This window comes from Dromaius novaehollandiae, chromosome 12 (assembly GCF_036370855.1).
Source record: "Dromaius novaehollandiae isolate bDroNov1 chromosome 12, bDroNov1.hap1, whole genome shotgun sequence".
In the NCBI taxonomy this organism is placed as follows: Eukaryota; Metazoa; Chordata; class Aves; order Casuariiformes; family Dromaiidae; genus Dromaius; species Dromaius novaehollandiae.
The window spans coordinates 5596577-5609804 of NC_088109.1; the positions used below are offsets into that span (position 1 = coordinate 5596577).

The following is a 13228-nucleotide window of genomic DNA, read 5'->3' on the forward strand; positions in this document are numbered from 1 at the left end:
AAAAGTACATACAGTATTTTAACTACACTTGCAAGAGTCAAGATTCCTAAAGTCATTGCAGTGATTGAACATTACTATTACTTATTTTCCTTAAAGGACCATCAAAGACAAAAGCACAAATAAGTTAATATTTCTTGTCTTAAGAAAAAAAAAAAGTGAATCTAACTACATTACCAAAAATATCTTATTTGGAAAATTCTGTCTTCGGAATAGGTCAGGCCTTGTTATCTATTTATTGTAACTCAAAATATACTTAGAACAACAGAGTATGTACATTAATAAATGGAACTAGCAGCACTTCAGATATAAGAGCAAGTTACATCAACATTTGTCACAGGTATGTATTTGCAAGGCTTTGGCTCACAGTAAAGGCATAGTAACTAGAGTTCACCAAAGACATGAAGACTAAGTAAGGAGCCAGAGTTTACCATGGACTAGCTGACAAAATAGTGTGTTATCCCTGCTACATTTTAACATATCTGAACTCCAAAATTACAGTACATGGAAGGTTTCCATCCTGTTTATTGATGTTACAGAGAAAGTTTTGTACTAATGCTTTCCTGAGCGTTTTGCTTTTTTTTTTTTTTTTTTTTTTTTTTTTTAATAAAACAAATAAGTAGCTAAGCATCCTCTTCTAACATTAACCATTCATCACACATGATGTTCTGTGTTGGTAAGACTACAATACCTGAGGAATACTTACTTACCTTAAAACCAGTACAAAGACAAAGCAAGCAAGCCAAATAACAGTAACTTATAACTAAATTCTACTGTTATTTTCCAGCTGAGCATAAGGAACAGTTTATCTCCTATTCAAGTAAAACCTTTCAGAACCAGAAGTGCTGTCTCCCGAGAACATGCTGTCACACTTTTGAAACAGACACACCTAGTCCATCAAAACTAACATTTAAATATCAAAGACTATAAATGTTTTCTTTTGATTTTTTTTCTTTTGCTCTTTTTGTTCAAATGAAACATAATTCCAATGAAAAACTGGCTTCCTCCTCCACATAAAAGCTGCATATATTCATTTCCCTTGCCCTGACAGGGACATAAACAATAGCATGATTAAAAAAAAAAAAAAAAAAAAAAAAATCTTATTATACTACTCCACTCAAGGACGCTACTCTTACCTTTGTTCCTCTGTCTTAAAGTTTTGCTGTTCACAATGAACTCCTTAAAGAGCCAAATTGAGTACTGATATAGAAAGGCTTGACAGACACTACCTTGAAATGTAGGAAGGTGCATCTACGATGTTCATACCACTCAGCATAAGATGAAAGGCTTCTGAAAAACGCCAAAAGATTTCCATGTTCTTCAGTGCTGCAGAATAAAAATGTCTTTTATCCTAAACGATACTTATCAGAAGTATCAATTCTATAGCCTAAAATTTGCATTTTCCCCCTTAAGACTCTAATCAATATTGTTCAATTTTTAAGCCAGAATTCATTAAAAAAATCCTGACAGGAAAAAAGCTGTAGATATTGAATAACCGAAGAATTCCTCAAGACAATTTCATTCAAAAACAAGCAGTAATAAAATTAGTTCTATATGCAATATGTGATAACTTGGTAAATTCAAGTGGTCCTCCTGTAAAATGTTACTTTGACTTTATGCTTTTCCTCTAATACTCTTATTTTGCAAATTCCAAGGTATTACATAGTAAAACTTTAACCTGCAAAACCAGTAAGATTTTTCTAAACTACATCACTATATATAGAGTGTTCCTGTGATCTTTGTTGTACCCAACCAAATCTCTGGTTGACATTTATTATCTATCCCCGCCTGCATTCCACGCAACTTTGCAAGACTGACACTGAAACTGGAGTAAGCAAGACAGTCTGTTCATCAAATCATATATGGTATGTCAGATTAAAAAAAAAAAAAAAAGCCTTTTGGCATACAATTAAATCTCAATTTATCTGCCATTATGGAAGACAGTCATATTCTTGATAATGAGGGGATAAAGAGGAGCTGTAGATAATTCAGTGCCAGGCCAGTTCTAAGCAGGAACTAACAAGATGGAGCTGAGCTGATTCTTGCAGAACTTCCCTCAGTGTCTCTACACAGCAGAGAAAAGGGACTGTTTTAACAGCACTATATTATTGCAAGTAATTAGTTTTTCATCCATAATACCTCTGAAAACAGAAGGGTCAGCTGTAGTCGTTTTACTTTCTGGCAGTTCTGAGGAAGTTCCAATACAACAGGTGAAGCATAGGAGAAATAAAGAAAAATTCCTATATTTCTGGCTTTACCAGTTGCAGAGATTAAACAGCATAAAATGAAAGTGATCACATACAATGATTCCATGCTTAATATAATAAAACTTTTCCATTTCTGTTGACCTCAGCTAACAGAGAGAAGTGACAATATATGATGCCAGCTAAACTTAAGAAGTTATGATTTCAGGACTTCAATTCTGAACTTCAGTTAATAGAAGCAAAACATGGAAGAAATACAGATACTGCACTGAGAACAAAGAAGTTTATTTCCTACATATATTTGTTTCATCTACACAGAAATTAAACCATTTAAGCTTCAATACCATTTTAAAATTAAATATTTACAGCATCTGATTCACAGAATCAAATAGAAGCTCCCCCTCCCAAAGAAACAACAACATTTTGAAATATTTACATGATATTACTAGTCAAGTCATTTCCAAATACGTTCTAAACACTCCACTAAGTACAGAATCAAGGAACCTGATTAACATTGACTAATTATCAATTCTTGCAGCTGGGGAAAAATACAGGCAATTTTGAAAATAAAAGCTGTTTTTGATATGCACAGGTGATTATTCCTATTTGACAGCATAGCAAAACATCAAATTGACACTGAAGAGTAACACACCTTACTAACGTGGATTGAGCAGTCGCTGCTATTTCTCTCAGTCTATAAGGTACTTACGATTTCACACAAAACAGAAGTTGCAATGTACCAAACAGTAGGACTGGTATGCTCCCTTATATTATGAAATTCTGTTTACAATGGAAATTTTGCCTCAGAAAAAGTTATAAGTACAGTCAGAGCATTTACAATACACTGGGAAAAATAAGTGATATACTTTTCTACTTCAATCACTGGCACTAAAGTTCTTTCAGAGTCAAAGTTCTCAGTATGTCATTTACTGTTACATCCTCACAGGAAAACTAAGTTAGTTTGTATGTCAACTAACATGTACATAAGCAAAACATTTTTATTAGATATATGCCATTACATTCCTTCAGATAGCCCAGGAAGGCAGGTAACGAGAATAAAGCAAGCCAAGTTACAAGGAATTGGTAACAGATGCAAAAATCTACCTTAGAATGAATATCCCTAGAACCAAATTAATTAAGAGACATATTTACTTAAGATAGATGTCATCACAAACTGAAGGAGCCTTAATCACTCTTTATCATAACAGCACAATAAAGGCAATCATCAGAGCTAAGAACCTGTATATATTTTTTAATCAAAGGAGAAAAATTAGGCAGAACTGCATTTAAAAGCATGTTAGAGAAAGTAAGCAGAGAGCTGGTTTTGGAGGTTTTCCTCTTTAAGAAAAAGGGACAAAAATCTGTTCTTCAAAATCTTAATAACGTATTAGATTGTGAATGAGATCAGGACAGAGAAGGGAAAGGAGAGAATATAGGAAGACTGAATTTGCCAAACAACAAACCATCTATGCAGCAACATGAATGGAAAGGAGCAGGAAGAGTTGCACAGGATGTGCTAAGAATAATTCCTGTGGCCAAGAATGCAAAAATTCACAAAAGCTAGGAAAACAACTAAGCAGCTGAGTGTCAGGACATCTGAAGTGACAAGATTTTTTAATCATAAGGGTGACATATCTTCATGTCATTGTTGATATGATGCCACAGTCAGAGGAAACAGACCACTAGCCATTAAAAGATACCTGACAAGACACTGCTTTGAAAATACAAAGATTTATTTCAGTTATTAACATATGATTTTTAGAGATTTACATAACCTGCCTGGAAAGATCTTGAAGATACCCAACATACATTCAGGATTATTTCAGAAAGTTACAGAGGAGCTAAACCTAGATATAAACATTGCACACACAAATTTGACTTTCAAAATCTTTCCTGTTTCATATTAGCTACTCTTTTTTGGATTTTCAGAACACCTGAGAGCAGAAACTTAAAGCTATTAACACAAAATGGTTGTAAAAGTGTATTACCAAGTCATTTCAGCAATTCAAGGGAGAACTTTCAAATCTGCTTATTATACAAGAATGGCAACTCCAACATAATACATAAACATGAACTGGGAAAAATGTGAAGTTCATTCAGATATTGAAAATGTAAAAGAAAAGTCAGATGTGTTTTATCCTAGCCTGGAAAGAACAGCATCATTAAAGGAAGTTACCACAGCTAGTCACAACTGCCAACAAAAGCAGGCCAAGACAAAAAAAAAATGCTGGCAGCACAGTAAAAACTGAGTCCCTGGAATGAAGCAGACACATGCTGATTTACAATAGCTGACTAGCTTCATGTTCTGAACAGCCTTTTAAACCACAACTAGTAATTGGGCATATAAAAAAAAATATACACATAGTATAGTAAAAATCCAGACATCGTAATGACTGCCCACATCTCACTAGCTAGTGAACGTGATTCTGAACATACTGCAGTACGCCTTTTAAAACCTATATATGTGAAAGCGGGCAATACAAAAGTTTGTTACGAAACTACATACTTAAAAAAAAACTTTTTAAAAAAACTTTGTGATTTTGATAACTATCCACTTGTATACAGTTTAAAACAAGATCACAAACCAGAGGATAAGGACAGGTACCTAAGTAACTGTCAGTTTCAACTGCTAGTCCCCTACTGTTCTAGCATCATGTTTGGTTATATTAGCAATACCTCAGATGGAGATTTTTTACGGCTAGATCACCAAGCAGAGAGAGAATTTTGGCTAAAAAGTTCAGAGAATCAGTTTCAAATGTAAAAGGCAGCCTGCAAAAGGCATAGGCATGTTCCTGAGAGGAGGAGACTACAGTGAGTATCAAAACTGCTATTGGCAGACTAGAAGTTGATGCAAAATGAAGCGTAATCAGACACATACTTAGGAGCTACAAAGATGCACCAAGCAGGTTTTAAGAGATATACAAAAGGGTAAAGGCAAGAAGGAACTATAGTCTTGAAAGAAGCACTGATGAAAGACAAAGACTTCTAATTCTTGGCTCCTGATGAATTGGAAATTCGTTGGGCCATAGGGCCCTTTTCATCTCTCATCTTTAGCTAAGTGACTTTCTAACAGCACTGTCAATGTCCAACTTGAGAACAAAAAATACAATACAACATGCCATCCTTGAACTGCCCAACTGTATCACAGAACAGCATTTTTTAATAGCTTTAAGAAAAACAGACAAGAAAAAAAATCTGGCATTGAGGTTTCTTGGATCAAGTGGAGCAGCTATATCTGATGTGAAAGAGAACCAAGCAGCAGGTTACATTAACATAGGCAAAAGATTATTTTGAATTGTATTGCAGAATATAGAATCAATTTACATAGACAGCTCTGTTTCAAAATAGATAAAGATTTTGAAAGAAGACACATGATGTATGGGACTTGTTATGCCTGAGTATATACTTCTCTTATGTACGGATACAAAGCTGGCTAAATTTAAGATAGCAAACTGGATTCAGAACTTAGAATGGGAGGGGGGAAATCTGTTTTGGTATGGAGATACATACATAATATAAATGCTGTTCTGCGTTGTCAGGGGAGCAAAGGAAATAGTACATAAAAACACTACTTCAATTAAGTCTCTCTCAGCACTTAAACTTTTCATAGACCAACAATACTGGGTCTAGAGTAGGCAAATTCCTAATTAGCCAAAATTAGCCTAATTCCTCAGCAGTACTATTATTGCTTTTAAATGCTGAAGCCATGTGCATGTTAAACTCTAAGCCTCTTCAGCCTGTTTTTGGAAAGAACTAAACATTACAAAATGTCACTGGAGTGTACAGAAAAAAAAAAATCCACTAGGAGTGGAAAATACTGATTTCCAAAGCTAACATCCATGTTACAGAGCAGTTATCCAAAAACAGCAAAAAAAAAATTTTGTGACAAAGTAACTATGTATCAGGTTAAAATCACATGCTCCTACCCAAATGCCATTTCAGTTTTACAAAGTATTATCATCAACAACACAATACAAAAGTATATTAAAAAAACCTTAACTATTGTAAAAGGAATAGGCTCCTTTTGTTATTTTAAAAGAGGAAATATATTTTAACTCCGTGCAGTAAGACTTCTTGCACTGGGACATAAAACTAAGGAATGATTCTTACAGCTGTGCATGTTTCCCTCACTTCCAAGATACTTAACCCATGGAATGTTTAATATAAAGCAGACGTCTCACAAATCCTTCACTTTGACAGTTAAGTTTTAATTAGTAAAAAGTAGGAGCAGTTCTCAAAATGTCCAAAAAATTCTATTTGATTACATAATTATGCAATAGCTAACTATTCCGATCAAGTAATGGGAAATCAAGTCTAAAAGAAAGACTATCAACAGGTTTTTTACAGATACTGTGGTCCTCACCACTAGAAGTATACCACAAGTGATAATGGGTACAAAGAGGACTCAAAGTTCAAAAACAGAAGAATGAATATTGTGATTCCATTTGCATACACATTTGATTGTCACAACATGTTTAAAGAACTGTATGTCTTTTTAAAATATACATTATATATTGCAGCAGTACCTGGTTGAAAATCAACTAAATTGCTGAATTTTTGCTTGCTTTAAAAATGTGTTTTTCAAGTGCTCTAAAATTTCTATTTTCTTCCAAAGCAGGATGGGCTTAGGAATTACAACTGTCTGCCAAGTTTTCAACTCCTGTGCTATTAAAGATCCCCTTTTGTCATGCATTATGAAAAATGAAGCTAAAAAATTAGACTGCTGAGGAAGAAAAAAAAATTCAGGCCACCAGAGAAAACAGAACAGCTCAAGACTACGGATTTAGCAAGACGGGGCCAAGGAGGCAAAGGAAAACTAACAGGTAATTGACAGAAGGAAACAAACTGATGGGGTCAAAAGAATGGGGAGGCTGAAGAGAAAGAACAGTACAGAGGGAGAGCAGATTCAGGTAGCCAGGGGATGGAGAAAGAGAGAGAGAGAGAGAGAGAGGGAGGGAGGGAGAGAGGGAAGAGTTGGGAACCAAGATTCTGAGAGCAGCTGGTGGAGTGAAGAATAAAGGGCTAGCTGGGCAAAGACTGAAACTGCACATGAAAAGAAGGGACTGTGACTTAAAGCAAGAAACTGGAACTAGCTAAATAAGGGGATTGAGAAAAGAAGCCATAAAGGGAGATTTTGTAGTGAGATTGAACCAATTTAATGGTGGGTTGCTGTCAAAACAGACACTGCTAATGTCATCCCCATTCTGGCCACAGAGTTTCTGACTTACATAAGCACTAACTACCATCAAGTTGCAGGAAAAATCAAATCTGTAAGTCACATCCAACTGACTGAAGGTATTTGGCAGGGGGAAGGGGAAGAGGGGGTTGTCAAATTACTTTTTTAATGAAATCACTATGTTGATCCTACTAGCCTTGCAGCTTCACAAGTATATACACTGATGCAAGGATAACAGATGCGATGTTCAAATACTTGCTAAAGAGAGAACAGAATTGCTTTCTTTAGTTACAGCAAGGCCTTAATTCATCTTATGCCACTCGTGAAAATTTATACTTACTAATGAATAGTGGTATAGCATGGAAAAGGATCATGGCAGTGATGAGACAGGCACACGAGAGGAGTGCTCAAGCTAGGATGAAATAAAGCCTGGCACTACTATGAGGCATTCCTTTCCAGTATTACTATTAAGCTCCAAGACACTTCTGTCAGAAAACACTTAAGAAAACACAGGGTCATTTCCTCTTCTAAATCCTGTTTCTCAGTGAGTGGTCAACTAGTATTCCCAGTTATTCCACTAACTTCAGCAGCAGAGATTTGTGTGGATGTACTAAACCTCCTGCTCTTAAAGAAAAATTCAGCTCTCAGTACAAGCTAACCAAGCCAGAGGTAGCATAATAGACCTTTTCCCTGCCCCCCGTTTGCCTTCCTTCTCCCTCCCCAAATCTAACTAAAAAGTCATTTAAAGCGCAAGATTAAGATTACAAGTCAACTATCCAGTATTAATTAATAAATAGAACTATTCTCAGAGTAGCTTGCTAGCAGATTTCACAGTGGAATACCAGAGATAAAGAAAATTAGTTGACCATTATTCATCCTGTGCATCAGAAGAAGCTGGCGCCTCCCAGAAAAAAAAAAAAAAGGTAGTCACATGCTTGAGAGTTTTAGTATGTATGTTTTCTTAAGCCACTGCACAAATACACTATTCCAGTTTTTTAATTATCTACTGTTTTCAAAACATCTGTGAAAGAAATTCTGAGACAAGGAAAGGAAATGGGGTGGTGAGCAGAGAATTATAAACAGGCAAGTACTGGAGAGGGAGTTTGGATGTAGACTTTAGCCATTACTCATCCATACCCATATCTTTCTCTGAACCAAACACTTCCATACAGCTAGAATACATTATCATCAAAAACCTTGTTTCTGTTTAACATGAATTCATAATAGTCTTTTCAAGCCTTAAAAAGCTACATTCATTTCAACATCACTCCCAGAGGATACAGACAAGGGATAGGAAGTGTTTAGATAGGACTGATAACATCTTACTAGGCAAAGAAAATAACTCAATATGAAAAGCGCAATATTGTCTTTAGTATCAGATAACACATACAATAACTTAAAAAAAAAAAAGAAAAAAGAAAAAAAGAAAAGAAAACCACAACCACCCACACACTTACCTGGACACAAACTTGCTTACACCTGAATATTCCCCAGATTCCATTATAATGTTGAGATCAGTAATAACAGCAGACACGCTCTCTTTGTTCTAGATTAGAGAAATAATGTGTATCAAAGAAATTTCTTCAATAAAGAAAAAAGCAGATAAAACAAAAATATATGCAAATGCTACTAACTGCAAGAGTCCTTGAAATAACGTTCTTTGAAGTACGGTTTATCTAAACATTTTATTTCATTCTAACAATATCAGTATTATCCAGGGAATAAGGCTTTTGTAATAATACCAGAACTACTCCACACAGAGAATATACATATATAAAGGAAAACTTATATGAGAGGATCATCTACTTCCTTCCATGTCACTTTCACTTCTTTAATCTAAGTTCCTCCTCATTTTCCGACACAACTCCTAGCTGTCATTTAAAGCAGAAAAGTCAAATATAATGTTTCATCTGAAAAGCATGAAAATGTTATCCTAAGTTTAAAAAAAACTGCTAGTTTTCCTTTTATTTATTTTACAATCTCCAGTTTTATTTCAAATTCTTATCCTTTTTTACAAGGACAGTTATTGCTCATGGATATCTGCATGACAATACAAAGTCAAAATGTTTCCAAATTAAAATATCTAATGAGCTATAAAAACATTAAGAAAAGGTATTCAAATAGTAGAAATGAGACCACAAAAGAACTCAGTTATTTTTATTACACATTTTTGAACACAACAGATCAATAGGTTAGACAAAAGTGAATGGACAGATTTTAAAACCATGGCTTGAAGACCACAGCAAATGCTTCACTTTATACTGGAGATGTCATACTTTGTTTTTCCTATATCCAGTCACTATGAGCAAACAGGAATAGTAACACAGAGGAAACAAGCTTAATGGACAAGCTGGAGTCAAAACCAAGTACACCACAACAATCTGTAGTACTGGCTGGACAGTAGCACTGCTAACATTGCCATGAATAAAGATGGAAAAAGCGAGCCAAGACACTACAAAATTTAGTGGATTGAGTAAGTAACATCAGGAAAAGTCATTTAAATTCAGAGCAAGAGACTCAACATGGGCAGGGAGCTGTGAAGACGCTGCTAGCAGTTACAAGCTAATATGCTACCTTTCAAGAAAATTGGTTTTCCATGAATGGATTCTAACATTTGTCAAGATGCAATCTTGGCATCAAATAAAAACAAGATTAAAAGGAAAGCTTGTGAACAGAAAGCAACTTTTATTTGAATGACTACTTTCTCAACAGTTTTAGACTTGTTTTGTCCGATTTTCAAGCTAATTGAACATGTCCTCTCCTAACACCCAAGGACAATAAGAGAAAAATCATACAATGTTTTTACATTAAATGTCTTTGTCATCCATGTTTTGACTTCTAAGCATCCCCCTGTGCACAAGCGTGAACAGATGGGAGCTACTTTGCTTCCATTCCAAGCTGCCAAAGCAATAGTCAACCATGGCATATAAACTGTATGCTAAGTCTTACACTGTGCCAAAACTAAAGAACCTATTAGGAAGCAAATTTTGTCAGGTAGTGAGTGACCAGTACCACAATAGTAGACAAAATTTTGGCCACTAAAGCTGGCCAGAGTGAACTCAGATCTGCCTATCCCTCTTTGTACAGTTATATAATGGAAAACAGCTTAATGACATTTAACATTTTTTTAAAAACCAAATTAGAGATAATTACACGAACAATTTGTTACTGCAGAATTTGACCATATAGCAACTGGGTTGATTATAGATGTTACAGAGTTAATGGTAATATAATTTAACTATTAAATAAAAGTAAACCGATCAAGCTAATCATGTGAAAAAAAATCTTGCTCATCTTCTGCCTGATACCAATGTATTTGCTACATACTGAGCATTTCTCAAAAACAGCTGTCGGCTTTCATTTCTCAAGGTGGATGAAACTAGCTGCAACTTTACACCATCTTATCAATGCTGATCTCAATGTAGGGTATTTAATATACAGCTGTTAATGTCATACCTTCCAAACCAGACATACATAATTCTCCATTTTTATAGGCAAATAACCTGAAGGATAAAAAAGTTTTAGCTAAGTTTCCCAGTTTTAGTATTCTGGCCTAAACTTGCAACTTTCTTTGAGAGCTATGGAGGCAGACCTCTGCATCCACACAGAGGACCCACTGACCTCAGTGTAACACGACATGCACAGTATATGAAGTCTGTAGCAAAACCAACATAACTTGCCACTTCTTTTACAAAACAGAAATAGCCAACTAGGACTAGGCAAAATGTATGAGTGGAATTCCTAACATTCTGGTTGCAAGATATGCTTTTTCCTTATGAAAAAATAGGACAGTAATTTTTTTTTAAAATCATATGAATTACAAGCCTGTATGTCTTAAAAATGCAACCCTTTTAGCTTTAACTTTAGAACTATTAAGTTCTTTCAAAATCTGATTTAAATAGTTCTAAACAAAATGAAAGACAGAACTGTGCATTAATGAAACACAACAGGTTGTATTTTACATCTCTAATCAAACCATTTAAGTTATGATTTGTACAATAGCTGTAACACAGTAACATTATAAGTAAATGTAAAACCTTTGATACCATTCAAGTTCATATACAATCACAGAAGCCATACAAAGAAACAGAAATAAATCTATGTTTAAAACAGTAAATATACTTCTTGACTTGGGTATGCAACATCAAAAATAAGAAACAAAATTTGTCTATTATGGCACAAATAAAAACTGTACTCTGCGTTAGCATCTGCATAGCTAACAATTTTCAGAACATTTCCATAACCCATACAATATAGGTGAACAAAATATCAGAGACTCAAAATTTATTAACCTACAGTAAATTGATATATTGTCTGTATTATGATTTAAATTGCACACTATGGGCACCACATCTTTTTATCAAAAAAACCTAATTCATATAAAAAAACCTAACTCAAAATTGTAATTTTTCCACTGAAAGTTTTGGTTTGGTTGTTGGTGTGTGGGGGGGTTATACTTGCTATTCTACATATCACCTACTCTCAAAGAAATAAATAGGATATTTCATCAGCACTGAAGTATTACAGTTTTAGGCATTACATAGATAAGTACTGCCACCTAATGGTATTGTAGATTTAAGCATCATGAATATTTCAGGATAATTTTATGTTTATTAAAATATTAAGATATTTAACATCAAATTATTCATCTTCACTCCATTAGGCTAAGTTTACAGTGAAATAAAAGGCCATTATTCTGCAGAAGTGTGTAAGTGATAAATAAAGGGTAATCTGACCAAGCCCCATGATTGATCCAGGCTACTTCCAGGTGCAAAGTTAAATGCAGTTTTATACAGCAAATCCTAACATAACAAGGACCACAAATTTTAAGTCACACATGGACTTAAGAGATTGCAGAATAACCTCATTCAACTGAGCTTTTGCAGTCAAGAATTGTGCAGTTCATATGCGAATACCTAAATTTTAATTTCCTAAATTCACAATGGCTTTCCTTAAGATTAGGAAGGACACCTTTCCATAGCAAGGTAGTTTTTAATAGTATCAGTTCTAATCATTTTCCATTTGCAATCTTTAAAGTTGAGCTGCAAAGAGCTGAAAAATCAAGTTTGCTTGAGAAGAAAATTCCCTGACATCAAAAACATTATTATAATTTTGAGTAGCAGCTGTTTTCCACAGTTCATCATTTTAGATTCTGTGCCAAGGATTCTGATAAAAGTGTTTCCTTACAAAATGTCCGCAATCACTAGTGCAACTTCTGTGCAGTCCCCATGACATAATGGTTAGTCATACTAACCAAGCAAGTAGGATGCTAACCAAAGTTTAAAACAAACAAACAAAACAAAAAACAAAAACGAAAAGCACAGCTGTTCAGGTTTGTAATGTTTTAGGTTTTCCTCAGTTCCCTCAAAACAGGTTGGAAGTAAAGTAGTAAATATTATTTCAAGTAAAGAATGCTTCAAAGAAGTACTTTTTTTACTTCAAGTAGTAAACACTTGTCCATTTGATATTCTGTTAGTTTGCTTGTTTTTTTAAACATACACTGATCATTACCTTTATTTCAAGAAGCTGAAATTCCAATTGAAAAGGCAGGGAGTGGCAATTTCCTGATAACCTGTGCTTCTGTATTGTTCTGCTTCCAGCTGTTATAAATGAAAGTAACGAAATGCTTGATTATTCCTTGATTACTGTATTTCTTCTGTTAGAAACAGTTAAAGTACCAACTGATACAGATTATTATATAAACCATGAAACTAAGCAGAGTATATGTTAAGAAAAAAAAAAAGCTAATTTCATGATAGCAAGGAAGTGAAAGACTATGCAAAGCACTACATTTATCAGAAACCATTTTATCAAAAGAGGTAATTACTTTGAAATTCAATTTTTTTTTTCT

The 13228-nt window shown here is 34.4% G+C and overlaps 1 protein-coding gene across 5 annotated transcripts in view; it reads right to left on the minus strand.

Moving 5' to 3' along the window:
* The window catches only part of CENPP (centromere protein P), a 172738-nt gene that overhangs the window by 156386 nt on the left and 3124 nt on the right, over positions 1-13228 (minus strand). For all 5 annotated transcript variants that reach the window (XR_010391203.1, XM_064518807.1, XM_064518805.1 and 2 more), the window contains exons 4-6: positions 12889-12977; positions 8835-8923; positions 1227-1323 (exon numbers count right to left, since the gene is read on the minus strand). Coding sequence is in view for 4 of the 5 variants with exons in the window: in XM_064518807.1 (XP_064374877.1) it covers positions 1227-1323; positions 8835-8923; positions 12889-12977 (275 nt within the window). In the remaining variant the exon portion in view is untranslated. The remainder of the gene's footprint in view (positions 1-1226; positions 1324-8834; positions 8924-12888; positions 12978-13228) is intronic.